Source organism: Tiliqua scincoides, chromosome 8 (genome assembly GCF_035046505.1).
Source record: "Tiliqua scincoides isolate rTilSci1 chromosome 8, rTilSci1.hap2, whole genome shotgun sequence".
Classification (NCBI taxonomy): Eukaryota; Metazoa; Chordata; class Lepidosauria; order Squamata; family Scincidae; genus Tiliqua; species Tiliqua scincoides.
In genome coordinates, this window is record NC_089828.1 from 20,188,070 (window position 1) to 20,210,935 (window position 22,866).

At 45.1% G+C, this 22,866-nt stretch overlaps 1 protein-coding gene across 1 annotated transcript in view; it reads right to left on the reverse strand.

Moving 5' to 3' along the window:
* The window catches only part of ETFA (electron transfer flavoprotein subunit alpha), a 34,866-nt gene extending 25,729 nt beyond the window's left edge, over window positions 1–9,137 (reverse strand). Inside the window, exons 1-4 of the mRNA XM_066635529.1 lie at window positions 9,051–9,137; window positions 1,731–1,880; window positions 1,058–1,139; window positions 873–955 (exon numbers count right to left, since the gene is read on the reverse strand). Coding sequence (XP_066491626.1) covers window positions 873–955; window positions 1,058–1,139; window positions 1,731–1,880; window positions 9,051–9,095 — 360 coding nt within the window. The 5' untranslated portion in view covers window positions 9,096–9,137. The remainder of the gene's footprint in view (window positions 1–872; window positions 956–1,057; window positions 1,140–1,730; window positions 1,881–9,050) is intronic.
* Window positions 9,138–22,866: the final 13,729 nt, after the last annotated feature.

Below are 22,866 nucleotides of genomic sequence, written 5' to 3' on the forward strand. Positions count from 1 at the left end.
AGAGGTTGGTCTCCCATAGTGTATATGCAGTGTCTGTCCATACTGTGAAAATTAGGTCAACTTAAGGAAGTGGTCAATATAGAGAGGTGGTCAACTTTGGAGGTTCTACTGTATGTATTTTAAAAAACAAAAAATGATGTGAGCTTTCAGGTTCAAACACAAGATGCCATTTTATACACTTCCATTTTATCCTGATACCTCCGAAAGCACTGGGAAAAAAGAGTCAATCCTAGAAGCCTAAAGTCTGTCAGTCCCTGCTATAAAAGGATTTGGATTCAGAAGCGTCTGCGACTCCCAAACCTGTGTACTTTGTTGCAACACATAAGGCAACTCACTCTGCTCTGTAAGCTCTACATAGCACTACAAGGCTTGGATACCAGGTCAGCTGGAACAAGAACCCTTCTGTTAAGGGGACAGGGATATACTGCAACATTTTGGACAAGTTTCTGGAGGAAAAATCCATTGTGGGTTACAAGCCATGATGTGTATGTGCAACCTCCTGATTTTAGAAATGGACTATATCAGAATGCCAGATGCAAGGGAGGGCACCAGGATGCAGGTCTCTTGTTATCTGGTGTGCTCCCTGGGGCATTTGGTGGGCCGCTGTGAGATACAGGAAGTTGGACTAGATGGGCCTATGGCCTGATCCAGTGGGGTTGTTCTTATGTTCTTATTTTGTTGCAGGTTGTCTCCCCACTTTGTTAGTGTCCTAAACAACACACTGACATTTCTCATGTTCCATTAGAAAAATGAAAATTCTCCTGAAGTTATTGTGCATTTTGAGAATATACAAAAAAAATGGAATCATATTGCTCAAGGATTCAATTTCTTTAGAGGGCACCACATTTTGGGTGGATTTCATATAAGCTCACCTTCCCAAAGGCAGATGCTCCTGCACAGATGTGGGTGTAATTAAACTGCTTCTGAGTTGCCAAAATCAATGGAGTCAGCTCCTCTGGGGACAAGATATATTAGTCAGAATACCTTATATTTTCTAGCACAGTAACAGCTACAGAGAATCATAATGACGAAACAGTTATTTACACACAAACCTCACCAGGTAGAAGTCCTTTATATGCATCATGTTGGGCAACAAGAACTTTGGCAACCCCTTCCACTTTGGCAAGCTCTTGAGCCACCTATAAGAAAGAAGCATATTATGCCATTAATTTGTGCACGTGGAGTGTTACTGCTGTGACAGAAGCTCTCACCAAGTGTTTGTAACCAAGGACACTGTCTACAACTACAGAGCATCCAAGAGTATAATAGCAAGCTTTGTCCCATGCCCCATAGCCTGGTCCCCCACTCTCTTCATGTGAAGAGGTGAACGCTGTCCACAGGGAGAGGTCACCCCCAGGATTTAGAACACTAAAACCTCAGCATTGTCCCCTAGACCACAGGGACAATCTCTCCTCTTCAGAGAAATACTGCCCATGGGGAGAATGGGACAGGGTTGCAAATGGGGGGGCAGGGCAGGCTGTCAACAGAGCAGCAAAGGTCAAACAAAACATTTGACACAAGTCTGGTATTATCTTGCCAATGTTACAATGCACATATTCTGAAGTGAAGAATAAAAATTATGTCTAAGATCATCCATCCCATTCTCCACTCTCCTCCCCTCCATCCCCTCATTTCTGAATATAGAAATGTATGATTTAATTAAATAATATTTATACTCTGTCTATTGGACCCGGATCCTCCCAGAAATTATCAGGTTTGTTTGTTTTTACCTTTTCACAATTGGTGCCAGCTACTAAACATGATACTTCACCTCCAAGACGTTTGGCTGCAGTGATGGTGTTCAACGTAATAGGCGTAAGAGCCTCATTTGCGTGTTCAGCAATGACTAGTGTACTCTGAAACCGGTGAAGCAATGAGACCTTCAAAATAAGAGGGGGTGGGGGAGAAAGTTCATCATCACTTAATGCTTACATTTAAGATTCTTGGACCCTTCATATTAAGTTATGCAGACCAACCACACTTGCTCAATAACCAATTAAATTTATTTAATAAACAGATACTTGTATAGCATTTTCAGTCAGAACAGAACTGGACAATCCTGTCCAGTCAGATCTATTCAGGCAGTCACCTTCACATGCCATGGCACCTTGCAATCTGGATGATAAAATACAGAGAAAGCTGATAGTAAATTATTTCCAGATAGTACAAGCAAGGAGGTCATGTGGTTAGATACCCAGGCAGCATTATTAATTTGTTTATAAAATTGTAATATAAGGAACATTGTATTTAAGGACATTGTATATAAGGGACATTTTATACAAATATTCTATATTCTTTGATGCAGAAAGTGAAAATACTTGGTTTGAGTTGATTTGTATTTATTTGTTCATATGAGCTCATTCTTGCACACACTCACAGAATTTTTTTTAAGTTTAAAAAAGATGTCTAGCAAGATCCCAACTTACTTAGAAAATATGCATTTTAACACACTTAAATCAGATGGCACTGCTAATAAACTCTTTCCTGAAATGGTATACTAAAAGAGTGGCTCTATATTACGTCATCTAAATCTAACACTTAAAGAAAATAATTGTCATCTTTTACCATCCTGAGTAGCAAATGAACAAGTCCAGTTCTGCATCATAATAAAACAAAACAAAAATCTAGAATTTAAATTTATTTTAACCATATTAGATGAAACTGGCCATTTTTCAGTCCCAGAGGGGTCCCCAAACAGTATACAGTGAACATAAAATGAAAATTTACCAATAATTAACTGTTCCACAGCAGATAATCAAAAGAAAAGCACAATGAGCCAAAAGATACAGGGTGAGACCTGGATCAGAGTCTCTTCCAAAAATCTCGATAGACAGACAGAATTATTGGGGTGCAAACAGTCATTTAAAGCAGTGGTTCCCAAATTGTGTGTTGCAATGCCCTGGGGCATTGCGAGGCACTTGCTGGGGTGTTACAGGATGCCCCCCACCTGGCAGGGAGACTGTGCTGCTCAGAACAGTGGTTGGAGGCTTGGCAGGAAGAGCTCCAGAATGTTGTCTTCATATGCTGGAAAAAGCCCTCTTACCTGTCCTGGCCCCCTTACCTTTGTTTGTAATGCCATTTGAGGCCTCCAAACCAGGAAGTAACTGGTGATGATATCCCCACCAGTCACTTTTGGGAGTGGCACGCTGCATTTACAGCATGCGGTGGTGGTGGTAAGTGGGTTGTAGGTCTTGACAGTTTGGAAACCACTGCTTTAAAGACTCAACACTTTGAGACTAGGCTCTTTAGAAGTAAATGGGTCCAGATAATCTGTAACACTTTGGAAAACTTGAACATCATCTTGATTTGGAGGAAATAAGTCTGTAAATTGCTGTAAATCTGTAAATTGCTTGAACTTTCAAGACAAGCAAAAATGCATGTGACATTTCATAGATCTTCTGATAGCAAGATTCAAGGCCTCACTGCTTGTCATACAAAACATACAGCAGCATCAGCTGGGAAAGAGTCTAGTGAGAAACGTGTGCAAATCCTAGGTTCACCTTTAATTCCCACATTAACCCCACCCATGTGTCATCACACTCTCAAGTTTACATGAGACATCAAAACAAAACCAGACGTTTTAATTATTCAAATGTCTTAAATCAAATTAAATGTCAAAAGGAACCCACACTGCTGCTCTTTAAACAGTCAGTAGCTCAGTTAGCTCAGTATCTATAAATCTTTACAAAGAGAAGATGCCTTAAATGGGATATGGGCCAAATAACAGTCTGGGCATGTTGTAGTTAGCACACCAATCCTCTCTTTCTTCTCACCCCCTCTGTTCATGCAAATATTTCATACTATGGGTCATGCACTTTATCCTTCAATCTTATTTTTACTGATATAGTCAGTTATATGTGCATCTATTCATAATTGCTTTAAAACAAACTCTTTATCCTTCCTCTGTCCACTAACTTCAGCCCTTTAGATCATCGGTTCCCAACCTGGGGTACATGTATTCCCAGGGGTACTTGCCAGGACCTTTAGGTGTACTCAAAAAATAACTAAATAATGGAGGGAAAGGCCAGGTCTGTATTAGAATGTCTAGAATGTATTAGAAGGGCTAGCAAGGCAGGAAGGAAGGCAGATAGCTGGCTGTGAAAGCCCCACCAACTGCTAGTTTTTGATCATCAGATTGTGTATTATCAGATATGGATCAGTACAGGTGGAGCCTCTTTATTTGCAAAATTCTTATTCATGAATCTGGCTCCAGGACCCCAGGCTCCAGTCCCCAGGTCCTGTGTGGAGCTAGACTTGGTCCCACCTGAGCCCTTTATCAGTAGCAGAAGGGGGGGGCGGAGCTGTAAGTAAGCTTGCCATGTAAGCTGCCCCTCACTCTCTGGGCCATTCCAAGGAGCAATAGCAACATGGAGGTGTCTCCTCCATGTTGCTTTCGCCCCCGGACAGGCTTCGAGGGTGAGGGAGAGGGGCAACTTACATGGCAACTTTGGAGCCATGCGGCACTTACAGTTCCACTCCCCTCTGGCTCCACTACTGAAGTACGTACCACTTTAAAAATAAAATGTCCAATATGGTGTACCAAAAACAAGTTCAGAAAGCTCAGTACTAAAGCAAAAATTCCATCACTACAGTCTTTTGTCTCTTTTCCATATGAAGAACAGGATGTAGTTTGAAGTTATACAATATGGTAATGTGGCTGATGCTAAGCAGGTCTGGGTCTGGTCGGTGTGGGGCTAGGAGACCACCAGAAAATGCCACAGACAATAAGATCAGACAGTAGGGACCACTTAGGAATAGAAGAAGGAAAAGATACAACTGGATTGCAGGTTTGCCACACCAGCTTGAGGACATCATCTTTCCCAAATAGCTTTAGTTTTAAAATTAGCCTCTTCTTTTTTTAAAGGATAACTCCTCATTTCAGACTACCCCAAACAAAGAAAAATGTTGCCTCTATGTAAAACTCCACAGGACAAACACTACAGCAACTCTGTGCTGATAAAATGTGGTAGAACAAAAGATTCCAGGTTCATTCCAGCTCAATTTTTTTTCACCCATATCAACCAAGAGCCTTGTACTTCACATTAATTAATTCCATTTTTTTAAAAAACTGCAAATTTGCCCTTTAACTACAGAGCAGAAACCCTACATCAACTTCAACCCTCAGATGAAAACAGCATGCGTGCACATGCAGAGAAAAGTCCTCTCTTTGGCATGTTATAGCACAACTAATGCACGTTAAATAATTGTGCCTATGCAATTTTATTGTGGCATTAAGGGAAGATAGATCATAGTCCACTGGTCAATTTCTAGTGGACTATGCAATATCTGCTGGTTGCTGTGAATCTACAAAAAACACCAGATTCAATGGACCTTGGTCTGATCCAGCCAACAAGGTACTTCTGCATTCTTAAACAAGAGTGTATACTTGGGAAGGGGCCATGGCACATTCCAGAGCATTTGCTTTTCATGCAGAAAGACTAGGTTCAATCTCTCCTATACTCAGGTTGCAAACTAAAAGAAAACCTTGGACAGCCTCTGCCAGTGAAAACATTTCTAGAGCTCCATATGTACACTGCAGGAGGACCAAACACAGACTGGTTATGCCTTAGCAAAGAGAGCCCATGTGGAGCTGGACTCTGATGAGGAAGACTAAAATATAATACACAAACAACATGAAATCCCCTGCCATAACATGCAGTTTTGGTCTAGCTGGCTTTAAAAGGGATTAGACCAAGGATAGGTCTGTAAATAGTCATGAGCAGTGGCTATATAGAACCAGGTTCAGAGAAAATAAACCAATGAATATCAGTTGCCATGGCTGTGTTTCCATGCATGATAGTGGGTGGGTGGAAGATGGCTACTGCCTTTCCATTCTTTATATCCCATCCTTCCTCCAAGGCTCACAGTGTTTCCCCACCCCCAACTTCTTTATCCTCACAACCATCCTGTGAGGAATGTTAGGCTGGGGGCAGAGGAGGGAGCGTACCTTGCCCAAGGTCACCCAGGGAGCTTCACAGTAGAAGGAGGAAAGTGAACTTGGGTTTTAAGAACATAAGAAGAGCCCCACTGGATCAGGGCAAAGGCCAATCTAGTCCATCTTCCTGTATCTCACAGTGGCCCACCAGATGCCTCATGGAGCAAACAAGACAACAAGAGACCTGTATCCTGGTGACAACTCCTTGCATCCAGCATTCTGAGCTAGCCCACTTCTAAAACCAGGAAATTGCACATAGCCATCATGGCTTATAACCTGTGATGGATTTTTCTTTTAGAAGTCTGTCCAGTTCTTTGGCATCTGCTCCAGACGCTATCACCACATCCTGTGACAAGGAGTTCCACAGACAAGTTACACACTGGGTAAAGAAATATTTTCTTTTGTCTGTTCTAACTCTCCTGACGCTCAGTTTTAGTGGATGTCCCCTGGCTCTGGGGTTGTGTGAGAGGGAAAAGAACATCTATCCATCCCCAGCATAATTCTGTATATCTCAATCATGCCGTGTGTCCCCCCGATGCCTTTTTTAGATGGAAGAGCCCCGAACACTGTAGCCTTTCTTCCTAAGGGAGGTGCCCTAGCCCAGTAATATTTAGGTCACTTTCTTTGGTTGCCATAATGATTAACGGATTGCACTTTATATCCCATCCTTTTCAACCAATTTACATCTTACAGCACACTGACAAGGTCCTAAAATTGTCAAGGCACACCATCAGGTTTTTGACAATTGACAGTGGGCACCATGCTGGTAAGGGGGCTCACATTCCCCATAAGAACATAAGAACAGCCCCACTGGATCAGGCCATAGGCCCATCTAGTCCAGCTTCCTGTATCTCACAGCGGCCCACCAAATGCCCCAGGGAGCACACCAGATAACAAGAGACCTCATCCTGGTGCCCTCCCTTGCATTTGGCATTTTGACATAACCCATTTATAAAATCAGGAGGTTGCGCATACACATCATGGCTTGTACCCTGTAATGGATTTTTCCTCCAGAAACTTGTCCAATCCCCTTTTAAAGGCATCCAGGCCAGATGCCATCACTACATCCTGCGGCAAGGAGTTCCACAGACCGACCACACGCTAAGTAAAGAAATATTTTCTCTTGTCTGTTCTAACTCTCCCAACACTCAATTTTAGTGGATGTCCCCTGGTTCTGGTGTTATGTGAGAGTGTAAAGAGCATCTCCCTATCCACTCTGTCCATCCCCTGCATAATTTTGTATGTCTCATGTCCCCCCTCAGGCGTCTCTTTTCTAGGCTGAAGAGGCCCAAATGCCACAGTCTTTCCTCATAAGGAAGGTGTCCCAGCCCCGTAATCATCTTAGTCGCTCTCTTTTGCACCTTTTCCATTTCCACTATGTCTTTTTTGAGATGCGGCAACCACAACTGGACACAATACTCCAGGTGTGGCCTTACCATCGATTTGTACAATGGCATTATAATATTAGCCATTTTGTTCTCAATACCCTTCCTAATGATCCCAAGCATAGAATTGGCCTTCTTCACTGCCGCCGCACATTGGGTCGACACTTTCATCGACCTGTCCACCACCACCCCAAGATCTCTCTCCTGATCTGTCACAGACAGCTCAGAACCCATCAGCCTATATCTAAAGTTTTGATTTTTTTGCCCCAATGTGCATGACTTTACACTTACTGACATTGAAGCACATCTGCCATTTTGCTGCCCATTCTGCCAGTCTGGAGAGATCTTTCTGGAGCTCCTCACAATCACTTCTGGTCTTCACCACTCAAAAAAGTTTGGTGTCTTCTGCAAACTTTGCAACCTCACTGCTCAACCCTGTCTCCAGGTTGAAAGAAGAGGTTGAAAAGGTTGAAGAGGTTGAAAAGGTATGAAGAGGTTTAAAAGCACCGGTCCCATGACAGATCCTTAGGGCACACCGCTTTTCACTTCTCTCCATTGTGAAAATTGCCCATTGACACCCACTCTCTGTTTCCTGGCCTTCAACCAGTTCTCAATCCATGAGAGGACCTGTCCTCTAATTCCCTGACTGTGGAGTAAATTCCCATTGGCTCTGCTAGTAAATGATCTACCCCCCAAATTCCTATGGCACACCTGTGGACCATTGATGTGCAGTGGATGGGGAGGCAGGTGAGGCAGTGCCTCCCCACAGGAGGCGTGTGGGTTGTGAGTGCTTCACCTGCCTCTGCGCATGGACTGTGAGTGCTTGAGCACCTTCCATGTCACTTTATGAAAGACTCCAGCCGGGAACCACTGCCTCATATGTCTCTGCAAGCGGGCTGTGAGTGCTTGAGCACCTCCCATGGCGGTGGCACTTTTCAAAGGACTCCAGTGGGGAGGCACTGCCCCACTTGCCTCTGTGCGTGGGTTGTGACTGCTTGGGCACCTCCCATGGCATCAGTGCTTTTCAAAGGACCCTGGTGGGGAGGCACTGGCTCACCTGCCTCCCCACTCACCGCACGTCCCTGCTGTGGACCATAAGAACGTAAGAACATAAGAACAGCCCCACTGGATCAGGCCATAGGCCCATCTAGTCCAGCTTCCTGTATCTCACAGCGGCCCACCAAATGCCCCAGGGAGCACACCTGATAACAAGAGACCTCATCCTGGTGCCCTCCCTTGCATCTGGCATTCTGACAGATGACCACTCGCAGCACAGCAGTGTGCCAGCCAGCGCAGAGGCTGCTCCAAGGCATACAGCATCCCCCCCCCGTTCCTTTAGTCCCCCACACCTCCTTTATCCTCACAATCACCCTGTAAGGTAGGCTAGGCTGGGGCGGAGGGAGCACAACGCGCCCAAGATCACCCAGGGAGCTTCAGGGTGGAAGGGGGGAGATGAACTCTAACCAGTACACCACACTGCCTCTGCCACGCCCCCTTGGGAAGCCAAGAGGAAGGGCGGCAGTGGCAACAGCGAGCACGTCCCCCGCTCAGTTGGCGACCTTTGTCCCAGTAAGAACGCCGCCAAGGGAGGCGGGGCAGCGCTGGCGAGGAGGAGGGGGGGAGACTCTGCCGCTACACCTGGGTCGTGGGGGCAGGACGCGGGCCGGCCCCCGCCCTCTGAGCGAGGGAGAGGCCCCCGTCCTTGGCGAAGGACCCCAACCGGCACTCACCGCCCGTCGCCCGAGGCGCTGCGCCTTAAGAAGTCCCCGCAACATGGCCGCCTCTTCTGTCCCAAGTGAATGCCCTGTCTCCGCACGCGCACGCGCACTCGCGCAGCCCGGCCCAGCCCAGCCCACTCTAAAATATCGCGAGAAGGCCGTGTAAGAGCTGAAGCCGTCGCAGCCATCTTGATTGCGGGCGCTGCAGAGCAGCCTGCAGGCGCGCGACGCCTCTCATTGGCTGACTGTGGCTGAGGGGCGGGGCGATCCCAAGAAAGGGGCGGGGCGAAAAGAATCCAGGTTGAGCCCCTCAGTCAACCTGGATTCCTAGGTGGCCTAAGGTGGCCTTAGGTGGGGCGTTGTGGAGGATTCATTGTCACATTCATCTGTCAGCCTCAGAGCCTAACCCTATGCATGTCTACTCAGAAGTAAGTCCCATTAGAGTCAATGGGCCTTACTCCCAGGAAAGTGTGCATAGGATTGTAGCCCTACTCTACTGTTGTATCTTAGTATTGTAATGTTAGGTGCACAGTTCTTTGAATAAGGATGCCTACCTTACAGGGTGGGTGTAAGGAATACTGAGATAGAGTAAGCAGTACTTTGAATGCTCTAGAGCAGGGGTGTCAAACCTGTTACATATAGTTGGCCAAAGCTAGTATTCATGGTGCCTGGTGAGGACCGGAAGTTACATCATTAAGCACAAAGATCTTAATCATTAAGCACAAAGACTTAGCATCATTACTAAGAAAGTGACATCATTAAGCAGCTCATGGCCAGAAATAAACCCTTTGTTCTCACCTAGAAACTTATTAGCTGCAAAATGACAGAAGAGAAAATGTGCAAATTTTACTCATAATTTCAAGATATGAGGAAGATCGATTATCACACTGGGAGAACCCAATAATAATGGGGGGTGGATAAATTGCTTCTGGAAGCCACATTCAACCCACAGGCCTTATGTTTGGCACCCCTGCTCTAGAGTGTGATATAAATGCTTCTTTATTACTTAGCAATAGTACTGTTGGTTGTCGTTATCCACTAGGGTTAGGTTCCTGGAAAATCTAGTGGATACTGAATAGCGGATACTGAATCAATGAGCATATGGGAAAAATGGGGTTAGGTTCCAGGGACTTTTTTCACCATATACTCTATGAACTTTATGAACCTGAATCTTAACTTGAAGTGTATGGAGCTGGGTGGTAGCAAGAGCTCATCTACATTTCCAACATCTGATACTTCTGTGCTTTATATCCCTTGGTGCAATGAAGGTTGTGACAATGCTAATGGCAATTTCTCCGTGCTGGATGTCCCTCGACTTGTTGAAGGTTGCTGGCCCAACAATGAGTCCTCAGCGTTCAGCAGTAGGGACGGGGTTGCTTCACCTATCCTCCTCCTCCATCTGTCTCTTGACTCCTTCCCTTGGCTTGCCTCAACCCCAGAGCAGCCCTCAGGTACTCTTCCAGAGAGCTGTCTCGTCATCACCAGAGTTGTGAAGGTTCAGCTGAAGTTCCCAATATCATACCCAGGATGGTGGGGCAAGCTGGAAGCAGATATAAATGTGTCCAAGGATTCCCCAGGTGCCAATACCAATCCCCATTTGATGTGGCACCAGCACAGCATTTGTGGGTAATGAGAACAGAGTCACAGAATAAGAGGTGGGTGGCAACTTTGCCCCTCGCAGATAAGCGAATTTGCAATTAGTGAATTCTCATATAAAGAGAACAGATTGCATTAGTATTACTTATATAGCACTATCAATGTACACAATGCTTTACATAGAACAAAAAAACAGGTTCCTGCCCAAGAGCCTTACAGTCTAGAAATTCTGATACAAAGCAGACAACAGGTGAAGGGAGATGGAGGCTAGGGAAAATTGGAGAACCATCTGTGATTGTTTCGGTTAGGTGTACTTAAATCTTAATCCGAATAGGAAATGTGAAGTAAGGCATTGTGCCAATGTAGGTCCCATTGAACTCAGGAGTAAGTACTTCTGGCAAAATATGCATCAGATTATGCCTGCGTGACTACAATCTTGTGCACACTGAAGTCAATGGAATGTACAGCTGGCTCTGGGATACAAGAACACAACATTTTGGTCAGCCAAGGATAAAACATTTGGCACTATCTCATAGATAATCAAAAACATGCAAGTACTGACACTGACACAAGACTTCCCAATGCCTGAATTAGCAAGCCAGAGATTCCAACAGTATCAGCCATTTTATCACACCCTTCCTGCAGAAAACTCAGGGGAGCAAACGTTGCCACTGTACCTTTTTTCTTCACAACAGCCCTGAAAGGTAGGTCAGACTGAGAAATCATTACTAGCCAAAGGCCATCCAGTAAACTTCATGGCTACACAGGAATTTGAACTGGGGTCTTTCCAGACAAATGTCAACACAAATTACTACACTGTGCTGGTTTTCTGCACTGTAATTTCGCTCTACACTCACTGGCTTCCCACAGTATACTCTCATGACTAGTTGTTGTTAGCAACCTTCAGTCTCGAAAGACTATGGTGCCGCGCTCAGAATGGTGGTTCTGGAACAGCGTCTAGAGTGACTGAAAAGGCCGATGGCTATGGGCCTTCCTTCTTTGCCTCTTTGCCCCAGTCTGTTGGCCAAATGTCTCTTCAAACTGGGAGAGGCCATGCTGCGCAGCCTCCCCCCAAGGGGACGCTCAGAGGCAAAGGTTTCCCATCTACTCACGACTAGAAATGTTTGAAAATGGTGTTATTTATTTTACTCAGAAGTAAGCCCATTTCGTTAGGTAAGACTTGGGCTGCAATCCTAACCACACTTTCCTGGGAGTAAGTCCCATTGAACTCTTTAGGACTTCCTTCTGAGTAGACCTGCATAGGCTTGTGCCCTTGGGTAAGTAATCCTGACTTACCTGAAACAAACACCTCTACTCATGACCAAATGTTGCATTTCAATGTTTCAGAAATGTCCGCCCTATTATCTAAAAGTACCCAAAGTCTTATCTCCAATTGGGGCAGCAGAGTGAATTTTGATTTGTGGGACCAAAAATCAAGTTCCCACTTAGCCACTAAGATAGGCAGTGGTGGGTACACCTGACAGTCCTGCTGTGAGGTCACTAACTAGAACTGGAACCGTAACTGAATTATATTAAGTGATGGTCAGCAGAAAGTCTAACCAGTGCCTGCTGGAGCAGACAGGCTCTCAGAGGGGCGGGGGAAGGGTAGAACAGAGGTGGGGAAGGGGTTAATGGGTGGAGGAGGGGGAGGGAGGCAGGCTGATTGGTCCTGGTAGGGGCAGGGATCCTGGCAGAGGCTCCTGCTGGATTCTACCACCCCTTCCTGGACCCAATCCGCCAACACAAGGCTGCTCATGGCTGTGCCAGCGATTTTGCTGCTGTGAGCCTGAATAGTTCCATAGTGAGTCTTCTTTTTCATTCCTTAGCTGGCCCTTGGAGAGCAGGTTGTTCTCTCAGCCAAAACGCTGCTGTAGGCGCCACTGGAATCTGTGTGTTGTTCATGACGCACTTCCACCCTTTGCAATTGCTGGCAATATTTCTTGCCTCATTGAGAGTTAAGCACTGGCTCCTAGGTCTTCCTCAATGTGTTTGAGCCACGTTTTCTTCTGTGCTGCCCATTGAACCTGCCAGCAGGGAGGTCGCTATCTTCAGAGGAGCTTGTGTGGCAGCCAGCTGGTGTTCATTCTGCAAGCATGGCCAAACCACTGCTGTCTATGTTTTTGGATTTGCTCTTTGACTGATGGTTGATGATCACACCTTGTTCGAATTGTCTCATTAAGGGCGCAATCCTAACCCCTTATGTCAGTGCTTTCCAGCACTTTCCAGCACTGACATAAAGGCCATGCAGCTCTGAGGTAAGGGAACAAACATTCCCTTACTTTGAGGAGGCCTCTGTGAGTGACACCCAACTGCAGGATGCAGCACATGTCCCAGTACTGGAAAGCACTGACATAAGGGGTTAGGATTGCGCCCTAAGATGGTGATCGTGAAGAGAGACACCCAGGATCTGTCTCAAGCATCTAATTTGGAAGACCTTGAGCTTGTTCATGTCTGATCTGAGCAGAGTCCCTGTTTCTGATCCATATAGAATTGGCAATATTAAGAGGCAAATTTTGGTCTTGATGGAGATATTGGTCTTCCTCCAGAGGCACCATAGCGAGTAGCCCCACTGAACAAATATCATCTTGGAGAGACCTCCCAGTAGCCTCTCTTTCTGTGCCGGAAAGGTTGGTTCGGATCAGGCTGCCTGACAGTTTACATACATGTTTTGGTGTTCATTCAACCACTTCAGCAATCAACAGCTGGATATGTGAGAGACAGGTCCAAGATGGCTGACAGAGACGAAGACATGGCCAGGGCAAGCACAAGCAGCATTGTCTATGGCAAGGAACACATTAAGATCCTTTGAAATCAGATGCACCTTGAAGGTGGTGCTGGTCGGATGACGGAGTATGTAGCTGTGGACTTGCAGCCAAGGTCAACAGAGCTCTGTCAGCCCAAAGGCTGGGCGAACAGAAGGGAGTGGCCATTCTTTTACTTGGCTAGGGGCCAAACTCAACATTACATTAAACCTATTTCCAACAAATGGATTTAAAGCAGGAAGTGGGATGGAAGTGGTTCTTTTAAGTGCCTGAACAGTCGCAAGAGGCTCGATTCAGTGCAGGAGTATGGGATGCTGGGAAGAGACAGGTTTATACTCTTGGCCACACTATTTTTGCCCCAAAAATCTCATCCTTTGAAGCTGCTATTTGTCCCCAGAGCTGCAATTTTTGGTATAGTAGCATTACTTATGATTCACTTCTTCCTTTAAACCTGTCTTTTCAAAATGTTTTACAGCAGCATTTCTGCTTTGCATCTTCATTTTGTGTACATTCACAGCCCCTCCAGGCTTTTCTATTGCTTTATAGCCTACTCAGAAGTATCTTGTATCCCCAGGTTAGATCTTTGAGAAACACTCACATTTTGTATTCCACTTTCTGTATGTCTTACAAAGAAGGAAACTTGATGGGCCTCTGGTTACCAAACTGAAATGAGGTCTGTTTTCCACCAGTTTCTGGAAGTTCTCCTTGGTCTATCTTGCCAAAACCAAGAAACCAAACATTTATATCTAAATGGAACATATAGTAAATCTCTCTTTTTTTTCCTTTTTCCTTCTTGCATCTGCTCAAAATTTTGGAGGGTAGAAAATGGGGCCCTTCTCCTCATCTGTCGATAGGTGCTGGAACGGGGTCTGAAAGAGCAGACAGTAAGCCTTTTTTCCGCTACCATGGGCCCTGCCAATTGTCGAAGTGACCTGGCAGCTTCAAAGACCAGTCACGCAACACCAGCCTAGTATGGTATCCCCATTTCAGAGGACAGATTTACTGCTTCTTCAGCCGACGCCCTTTCCTCAGACGCAGCACAAGCCCCATTAAATCTGCAGAGCCCATTTCAGATTTTGGAGGCTCATTCATTTGCGTCCGTAATTTATGACCCTCCATGAGTTTTTAAGGAATCGGGCGTCTTTTACTCGGGATTTGAATTTCATTGGACAATATGAAAATGATTAAAGGATAGCTCCTCGGAATGTGGTTTGTGTTCCGGCACATGGAGAAAGCAGATGATACAGCTCCATTCCAAAACCAGTGACATGCCTAATCCTTCTCTAGACAAGCTGCACAAAGACCAAAGAGACATGCACAGGGCATGATTGCAGCCACATGGACAAAGTCTTGTGCGGCCACAGTCTCCAGCAGCCTCTCACTGGTCCAGTGTTATGAAATCCTTCTCATATCACAGTCTGATAGCCAAGTCATTCTGCCCAAGTTATTTTGTCCTGTTCTCGTGATTCAACGTTATCAAGGCCAGTGCAAGATCTCCCAGGGCTTGTAGCACCATACCAAATATCTTCCCCTTATTTGTAGGATGCCAGACATTGCCACTATGGTTACTAAGAACATAAGAACAGCCCCACTGGATCAGGCCATAGGCCCATCTAGTCCAGCTTCCTGTATCTCACAGCGGCCCACCAAATGCCCCAGGGAGCACACCAGATAACAAGAGACCTCATCCTGGTGCCCTCCCTTGCATCTGGCATTCTGACATAGCCCATTTCTAAAATCAGGAGGTTGCACGTACTCTTCTTGGCCCCTGGATTTGAAAAGGAAGGAAGGAATAGAACAGAAGAGGAAGATTGAAGAAGAGAATATTTGACACTCTAGCCCACCATTCTCAACTCCTTGCTCTTCCACTCTCCTTCCTTTCTTTCTTTTTGAATCCAAGAAGCAAGAGGACAAAGACCAGTGGAACCGAGCAGATAAAGGCAGGTGCCCCCTCTGCCAATTTAGCTCCTGAGGCAACTGCCTCAGCCTTATAGATAGGCTAGCCTTGAAAGATAAGCTTCAATTATTAAAGCTCTTTCTAGGTCTCTGATTTCCAAAGAATGTATCAGGAAGCTCCATTAAGTTGAACTAGCTAAACCATGTTTGCCTTCAAGGCTCTCCATGATTGGAACAATGGTGGAGAGATCTGCCACAATAACAGCCCAATCCTATCAAGCACTGGTACAGTGGGGCCACATGTCTAGCCCCAACCTGCTCAATGAGACTACTCAGATTGGTGCCAGCAAAATCACTGGTGCAAGTCAAAGAAGCCCTGTGCTTCCAGCCCAGGAAGGGAAATAGGATATGGCAGAGACCTCCTCCATTGATACTGCCTTGCTCCCGAACCTGATCCACATCCTGTTCCGTCCTCTCCTGCCCCATTACACCCTCTCCTTGCCTCCGTCCTGTCTTCCCCCTGCCCCTGCGTTGCTTAACAGTGCCGGTGGCCATCAATTTGGATTCAGTGCCAGTGTGACAGCATAGGCTTTCCTGCGGTGCTACCTACTCCCAAGTCATCTCAAATGTGCTTTGTGGCATATTTGTGATGGTTAACGATGATGTAGTGGCTGTGGCGCTGGCACTAGAGACCCATAGATTTGGGCCATAAGGTTACAATCCTATGCACTATTTCCTTGGCATTGGCCCCATTGAACACAGTGGGACTTATGTCTGAACAGACCTGCATAGGATCAGACTGTAAGTCCCCTGCCTATGTACTTGTTCAGTTCTGGAGATCTGTATGGAAGACAAACCTGTATGGAAGGTTCTTGGTAGTCAAGTCCTATCGTGTCTGCACAAAAACACTGACACAGCCACCCATAACTCAGATGACCATAGCTTGGGGAGCTGGTGTATATTTTTTGTTCGTGGAACCAATTACAACCTCAACCCATCAATGGTTTGTCCTGTTCATTTTTCGTACCAGATAGAGTCCCTTTAGATTCTGCCAAAAAATGACATGGTAACTGCACATTTGTTTTTTTTCCTGCCAAGAGAAAGAGTGGTGGTGGTGGTGGTGATTAAGAATATTTATATACCAATTTATTCCAGCACTCTGTTGGGAACTAATTATGATCCTTAGGGCCTAATCCTATCCAACTTTCTAGCACTGATGTATTCACAATGTAGCCCTGAGGTAAGGGAATTACCTCTGTGTCTGCACCTCCATCATGGGCTGCAGTGCATGTCCCTTTGGACCAGCACTGAAAAGTTGGATAGGATTGGGCCCCTAGAGATGCATACTAGTCTTCAATTCTGAATGCTCAGTTTAAGGAAAAAATCAAGGTCCATTTCTTTGAACATTGCTTGTATAGATCTTTAAATGCTTTCAAAAGGCAGAAAAAGGCACACATATGTCTTTTAGTTACAAATCAATCAGCTCAATGTGGTGAACAGCATGAGGCCATATGGATCTGTGACCCCCCCCCCCCCATAATAACCCTTTAGAACCAGAAATCAATTAATGGTTGTCTCCCATCCATAATGCTTCCTTCTTTTGAGACAGAGCGCAATGTGGATGTTCTCCAAATATACTTGTTTTTTTGTCACAGAACAAAGCACAAAATATCAAAAAAATGAAGAAACTGATGGGGGGGGAGAGAAACAGAACATACTGACTTTTTTACTGAGTTGTCTTAGTATGTGCCACCAGAAGAATTCCAGATTTGTGCACTTTACATAACACATTATGGAATATTTGAGACCACGCAGAATGTTTTGGAGCCATTTCACTGGTTATCTGTCCATTTCCAGTTACAATTAATTAAAAAACTGATCTAGCAAGTATAAATGACTTTGGACTTGGGTACCTTCTGCTACATGAGCCTGTCTGTATACCGCATTCATCACCTAATGCTCTTCTTTGTGTTCTTGTACTCCTGATATTAGGTTTATAATTATGAGAGATACAATCTTTTTGATTATGACATTTTAACTAGGGAATTTTTCCCCCGCAAAAGCTCCTTTGGCATTGTCTGGAATACCCATCCTTGGCTTGCTGCTACTCATTGCCAGTGCCAGGGCCATGTGGGCCAGCAACATGGTGGAGCACCTGCCTCCCCTCCACCTTTCCTCTTCCTCTTTGTTCCCCCTTCCTTCTCCAACCCAGGGAGTGGAAAGAGGAGCAGTGGAGGTAGGTGGAAAGAGATGACCCCCCTCACCAATCTGCTGCCTGATGCAACTGTTTCAGTTGGCCTCATGGAGGGACCAGGTCTACTCTAACCACAAACGCAGTTGGCTGACTCAAGACATCAGGCCAACTCTTAATGGCAAACCATGATTTTATGTTACAACCACCCACGTGTTCCTGATGTATCAATGAACTACACTCTTGTGGATCTGCCTGTTCTTATGGTACAATAAAGAAATATTGATTGATTGACTTGTTACAGCAGCTCCCAGCACTCTAGTTACATGTGGTGTATGTCCAATGCCAAATCTAACACTGGCATATACATTAAGAGGAGTGATAATTTTCTTATTGTAATGCCAATGCTGCCTTTTTAATATGCCGTTTGTCCACGTTTTATTCTCTCTGCAGCCTTTCAGAACGTAAATGACATATTTCTATCGGAGAGCTCCACAATGAGTTGAAAGGATCCACTTGCTTAATCTACCAAAATCCAATCAGAGTCTAAGAATCCAAACCTGCTTACCACACCACTGGAGAATTTTTGAAATTGCACAGACATCTGTTATGCTTTGTTTGCAAAGAAGCTGACAAATTGCCAGCTCTGAGAAAAATTCTAGAAGTTCCACATGGCATTAGCAGGGCAGACTTCACAACAATTGTGAAATACACAGGCTAAATCTGGACAGAAAAACAGCATCACAGCCTTGATCACAAAGATCCTATTACGCAGGTTCAGCCTGGCTATAACTAGACCACAATAGTCCATCATTAGCCTGTTCTGGAAATCTACAGTCAAATCAAACCCTGTTGGGTCACTCATGAGAAGTTTTTTTGTTGATATTTGTTTATGAATGAATGAATGAATGAATGAATGAACCTTTATTAGGCATAGATATTTGTTTATTTATTTGATTTATATTCCAGCTTTGATCATCAGATCCTCAAAGTGGCTTGCAAAGCTTTCAGTTGCTATTACTTCTTACTCCCCCCCCCCCCCCGATTTCCAATATCTTAGTTCTCTCTATGGCAAATGGTACTGCGGTAGATCTCTCCCCATTATAACTATGTTGCCACCATGTTGTAACTGATCAAACAAAAACTATCCCCATTATCCTCGCAGATCCAGAGCACCCTTCTACAACATAGGTGCATGTGTAACCAAAAAGGGCTGTTATGTTCTAAGGGGAATTATTATATTACCCTTTTGGAAACCTCAGAATCGCAGGCTAGATAACAAGACAGCATAATGCAGAGATAATCCCTTGTAGTTTAAAGAGGAGACTGGGAGAAAGATAACTTTCAATCAAAGATTATATTTTTATTACAAAAACACACAGGTATACATAATGCACATGGAAAATGATAAGTATGTGTTTCTTGGTTCCTAGTACTTGGATCCTGTGTACCTAGCTTTATGGTGGTTGCATGTGCTGTGTATTTGGTGCATCTGAGAAGGAATCAGAAAAGGATAGATTGTAGGGAAGGATTTTAGGGGTCCCTTAATCTGCCTAACCCAGTTGCTAACTAAGATGGGGAGAGAAGGGAGGAATAGATGGGGAAGAAGAGAAAGAGTTTCAGAAATGCAGGATAGTTACCTGTCCTGGGGAGCAGATGGATGGGGTGGTGGTGGTGGAGAGTCCTATGGAGGACCCTCACAACACCGATGTGCTGTGTCCCTGAAGGGGGGGGGGAGCCCAGAGAGCGACCACATGGCAGCCTTCTCTTTTTAAGGGTTTTTTTCTGACCCTGGGTGACCAGGATGTGTCCCAGAGCTGATGCGCATGCTCACTACACACACAGTGGTACACATGGAACAAGCCAGAGAGACAGGATGATTCCTGAAGTCAACTTATCAGCCAAGGCTGACCCTGGGGGAGGGGGGTAGCTTGCTTCCTGTTGCTACTGGACTTTGGAGTCAGGATGTAGCTTAATGGCTGTGATTTAGTTAACAATAGGAGATACTTAAGCAAAGATTTAGGTGGAGCCTAGGCATTTAGACTTTGCTGCTAAAGTCTTCCTCCCTTAAGGTGTTTGCATATGCAGTGATTGGATCAGGAGGCACAGTGATTAGGTTAAAACAATACACATTTTTAGGGGACATTTAGGAGAATAGGAGACATTTGCTTTTCTAGGTGATCTGTAGCCATGCGCTTGTGACTTAACTTGGCTGTGGCCTGTATGTTGAGGTCTTGCCTACATAATATTTTAGTCCAAAATACATAACCAGATATAAAAATTACAAAAGGAAGAAGGAAAAAGGGGATTTTCACGTAGCACATGAGGTCATGTCCCTGCAAATGGAACCCCCTCAGTCTAGATCAGGGGTGTCAAATATAAATCCCACAGGAAGAATGTGGCCTCCGGAAGTAATTTATCCAGCTCCTGTTATAATTAGGCTCTCCCAGCTTGATAATTGAGCTTTCTCATATCTTGAAAATATGAACAAGATTTGCACAATTTCTGTCATTTGTAGCTAGTGAGTTTCTATGTGAGAACAAAGTCCTTATTTCTAGCAATCATGTTTCACGTTGTTACTTCCAGCCCCCAGCAGACACCATGCTGACTTTGGTCCTCTGTGTGCAATGAGTTTGACATCCCTGATCTAGATGATTAACTCTAAGGAAGAGTCAGGCTGGCTAAGAGGAATCTTCTCAGTGCAGACACCCACTTCAGTTGAACCATCTGCATCAGTGGAATCTCAGGAGCTATACTGAGCACCCCCTCCATGGTCAGAGGGTGCTACTTTGCCCCACTGGCTCAGAGGACTGCCTTGAGGACCTTATAAGAGAACCAGAGTTCTACCCCCAGTTGCTTTGGGGTGAATGCCTTATAATCAGGCAAGCGTCCTTTCAAGCACCGAACATTCCCCAGGAAAAGGGTAGCGACAACCACTTTAACTAAGGACCCAATCCTAAGGGCACAGGCATAACATACGTTGTAGCTGTCAAAAAAGCAAACCAACCAGTGTGTGCAGCCTAGTCACCACCACAAGCAGCAAGCAGCCAGGACTGCATGAAGATTGTGGATGCCCACCAGTATAGGAAAGGCCAAGCAGGGGTCAAAAGGGAAGTGAAAGTGGGGAGGGGTGGGCAGAATGGGGTGGCAACAGGGGCAAGAAGAGGTTTGTTTGGTGACAGTACCGCCCGCCGAATCCTAACCCCCTTCCTGGGCCTGATCCACCTTCACTGGTTAACATAGACTTGCACCAATATTAAGTATTCCCTTCCCCCAAGGAGGCCTCAACATGCCAAAACTCCCCACAGGATACAGTGGGTGCAATGTTTGTGGTGCTGCTGCATTGCCACACAGGGAGTTGTGGTGGATTGGGTGGTTGTAAGTGTAGCAGGTGATTGTGAGTTCCAGACCCTCGCTGGAAAAAATATCTGAGCCTGCACAGAGCCTTGTAGCAAGACACATCTTTCCAGTGGCCCCTCAGAGCTATCCGAGGTACTGAGTTCCTGATTGGATTTGTGCTCTGATTTGAATTCCAACCCCCCCGCCCCCCAAGAGCTGTTCAAAGTCTGGATCCCCGGCCTGCTGTGAGTTGCTGTTTTGGGTCCCTCCCCTGACTGAACACTGGCTTGGCCAGTGACTCTGCCTGAAAGTGGATACATATCCCCAGTAAGTCCCCAGCCTTAGGCATCCACTTTGGCAACCACCATTGTTTTCATGGTGGCGTTCGCTGTTTCATCCAACTGCACTGAGATGACACTACATCTTAGGGCAGTTCTATGTATTCAGGATGGCATCTACCTGGAGGAGGCTGTGCAGGGTTGCTCCTGCAGCTACTTAGACAGGCAGCTGTCAAAACTACAAGTACACATAAGACGTTTTGAAATGAAAAGCAAAACAAAAAAATGAATGGGGCAACAAACAGGATTCTGGAAAAAAAAAAAAAAAGCCTATCTGTACCCACTCAAACAGACTCATTCACCACTGAGCTCCTTTTGGAATGAATGGACTGGAACCCAAGTTGACTTCATTCAGTTCAGATTTAAATCATTCTGAAAATGAGTGCATGGTCTGAATAAGTCTTGGGGGAAAATAATACCATCATTTTATATGTCATTTGATGGGTGATTTAGTACTGAATGCAATGAAACAAACTACATTCAAATATCTCTATTCTATCAAACGTTATAGCCAAAGAACCAGAAAAGGAAAACACAACTGTCTTATGCAGGGGTCTCCAAACTTTTTGGCCAGAGGGCCGCATCAAATATCTGGCGTGGTGTGGAGGGCTGGAAAAAAAAATTAAATATAAAATTTAAATAAATAAATTAGAGATGGAACTTAATGAGTGAATAAATGAACCAATGGGCTCATTCATTTAACTTCTCTGGCCCTCAGAACGCCCTCCAGACACAATCAGAGCACAGTTCTAGTCATGTTCCGTTGAGTGGGCCAAAGAGACTGATTGTTCCAAGAACCAATGAGGTGTTATTATGAAACAGGAGGGAACCAGTAAGGTATTAGTATGAATCCGCTCTAATTTCCAAGTATCAGAGTTAATACTAGAACTGTTATTCAGTTGTGTGAGTGCCATCAAGTTGGTCACTTTGTTGGTTACTGATTTGTTAGGTGACCTGTACTATTACATATTAAAATAAAGTTAATGGGGGTTACACCAATCCTAGTGATACCACTGCATTTACCTTGTATGATATTGCAATTTATTCTGTATGGTATGGTATGGTCCATCAGGACCAGATGGAGGAGGTCCATCATGGGAATGACACAATGAACTCTCACACCAGGTGACACGAATCCTAGGGGGCACCTCTGTTGTAAAGACCAGTGAGGTGAGGTTGCAGTAATGCACTATTTCCTTTCTCCCACCTGAACCCAGAGAGAGCTGTATTTGGTATCTCAGCTTTTAGATGCTTAAAATTCCTATTTACTATATTGAGTTTACTCCATCAAAATGGCTGAAAAGTGCCCTGGCAGCCTCAAACGGAAGACTCTGGTACTAGGAAGCAGGGGCTCCACACTCTGTGCTGTTCTGGTTACTCCCCAGAAGAGGGAGCTGCTTGCTTGCTTTCTGTGGCCCTTCAGAGGTGCTACTACAGATGGTCAGAAGGGGGTGCTGCACCTATCAACTCATCTGGCATCAGGTGGCATCAGGTTGTTTATCTGGGCTACCTCTTCTGTGGAGCAATTTGGTATTCAGATTCTAACAGCCCAGTCCTACACCCCTGCACCACCTGCAGGAGCAATGGCACTGAAATGGTTGCTGCCACATCCTATAGGGAGAGGGCAGCCACCAAAGTCTCCTCAGGATAAGGGAACAAACATCCCTTACCCCATGTTGAGCATGAAATGACTTTGACACCTCTGC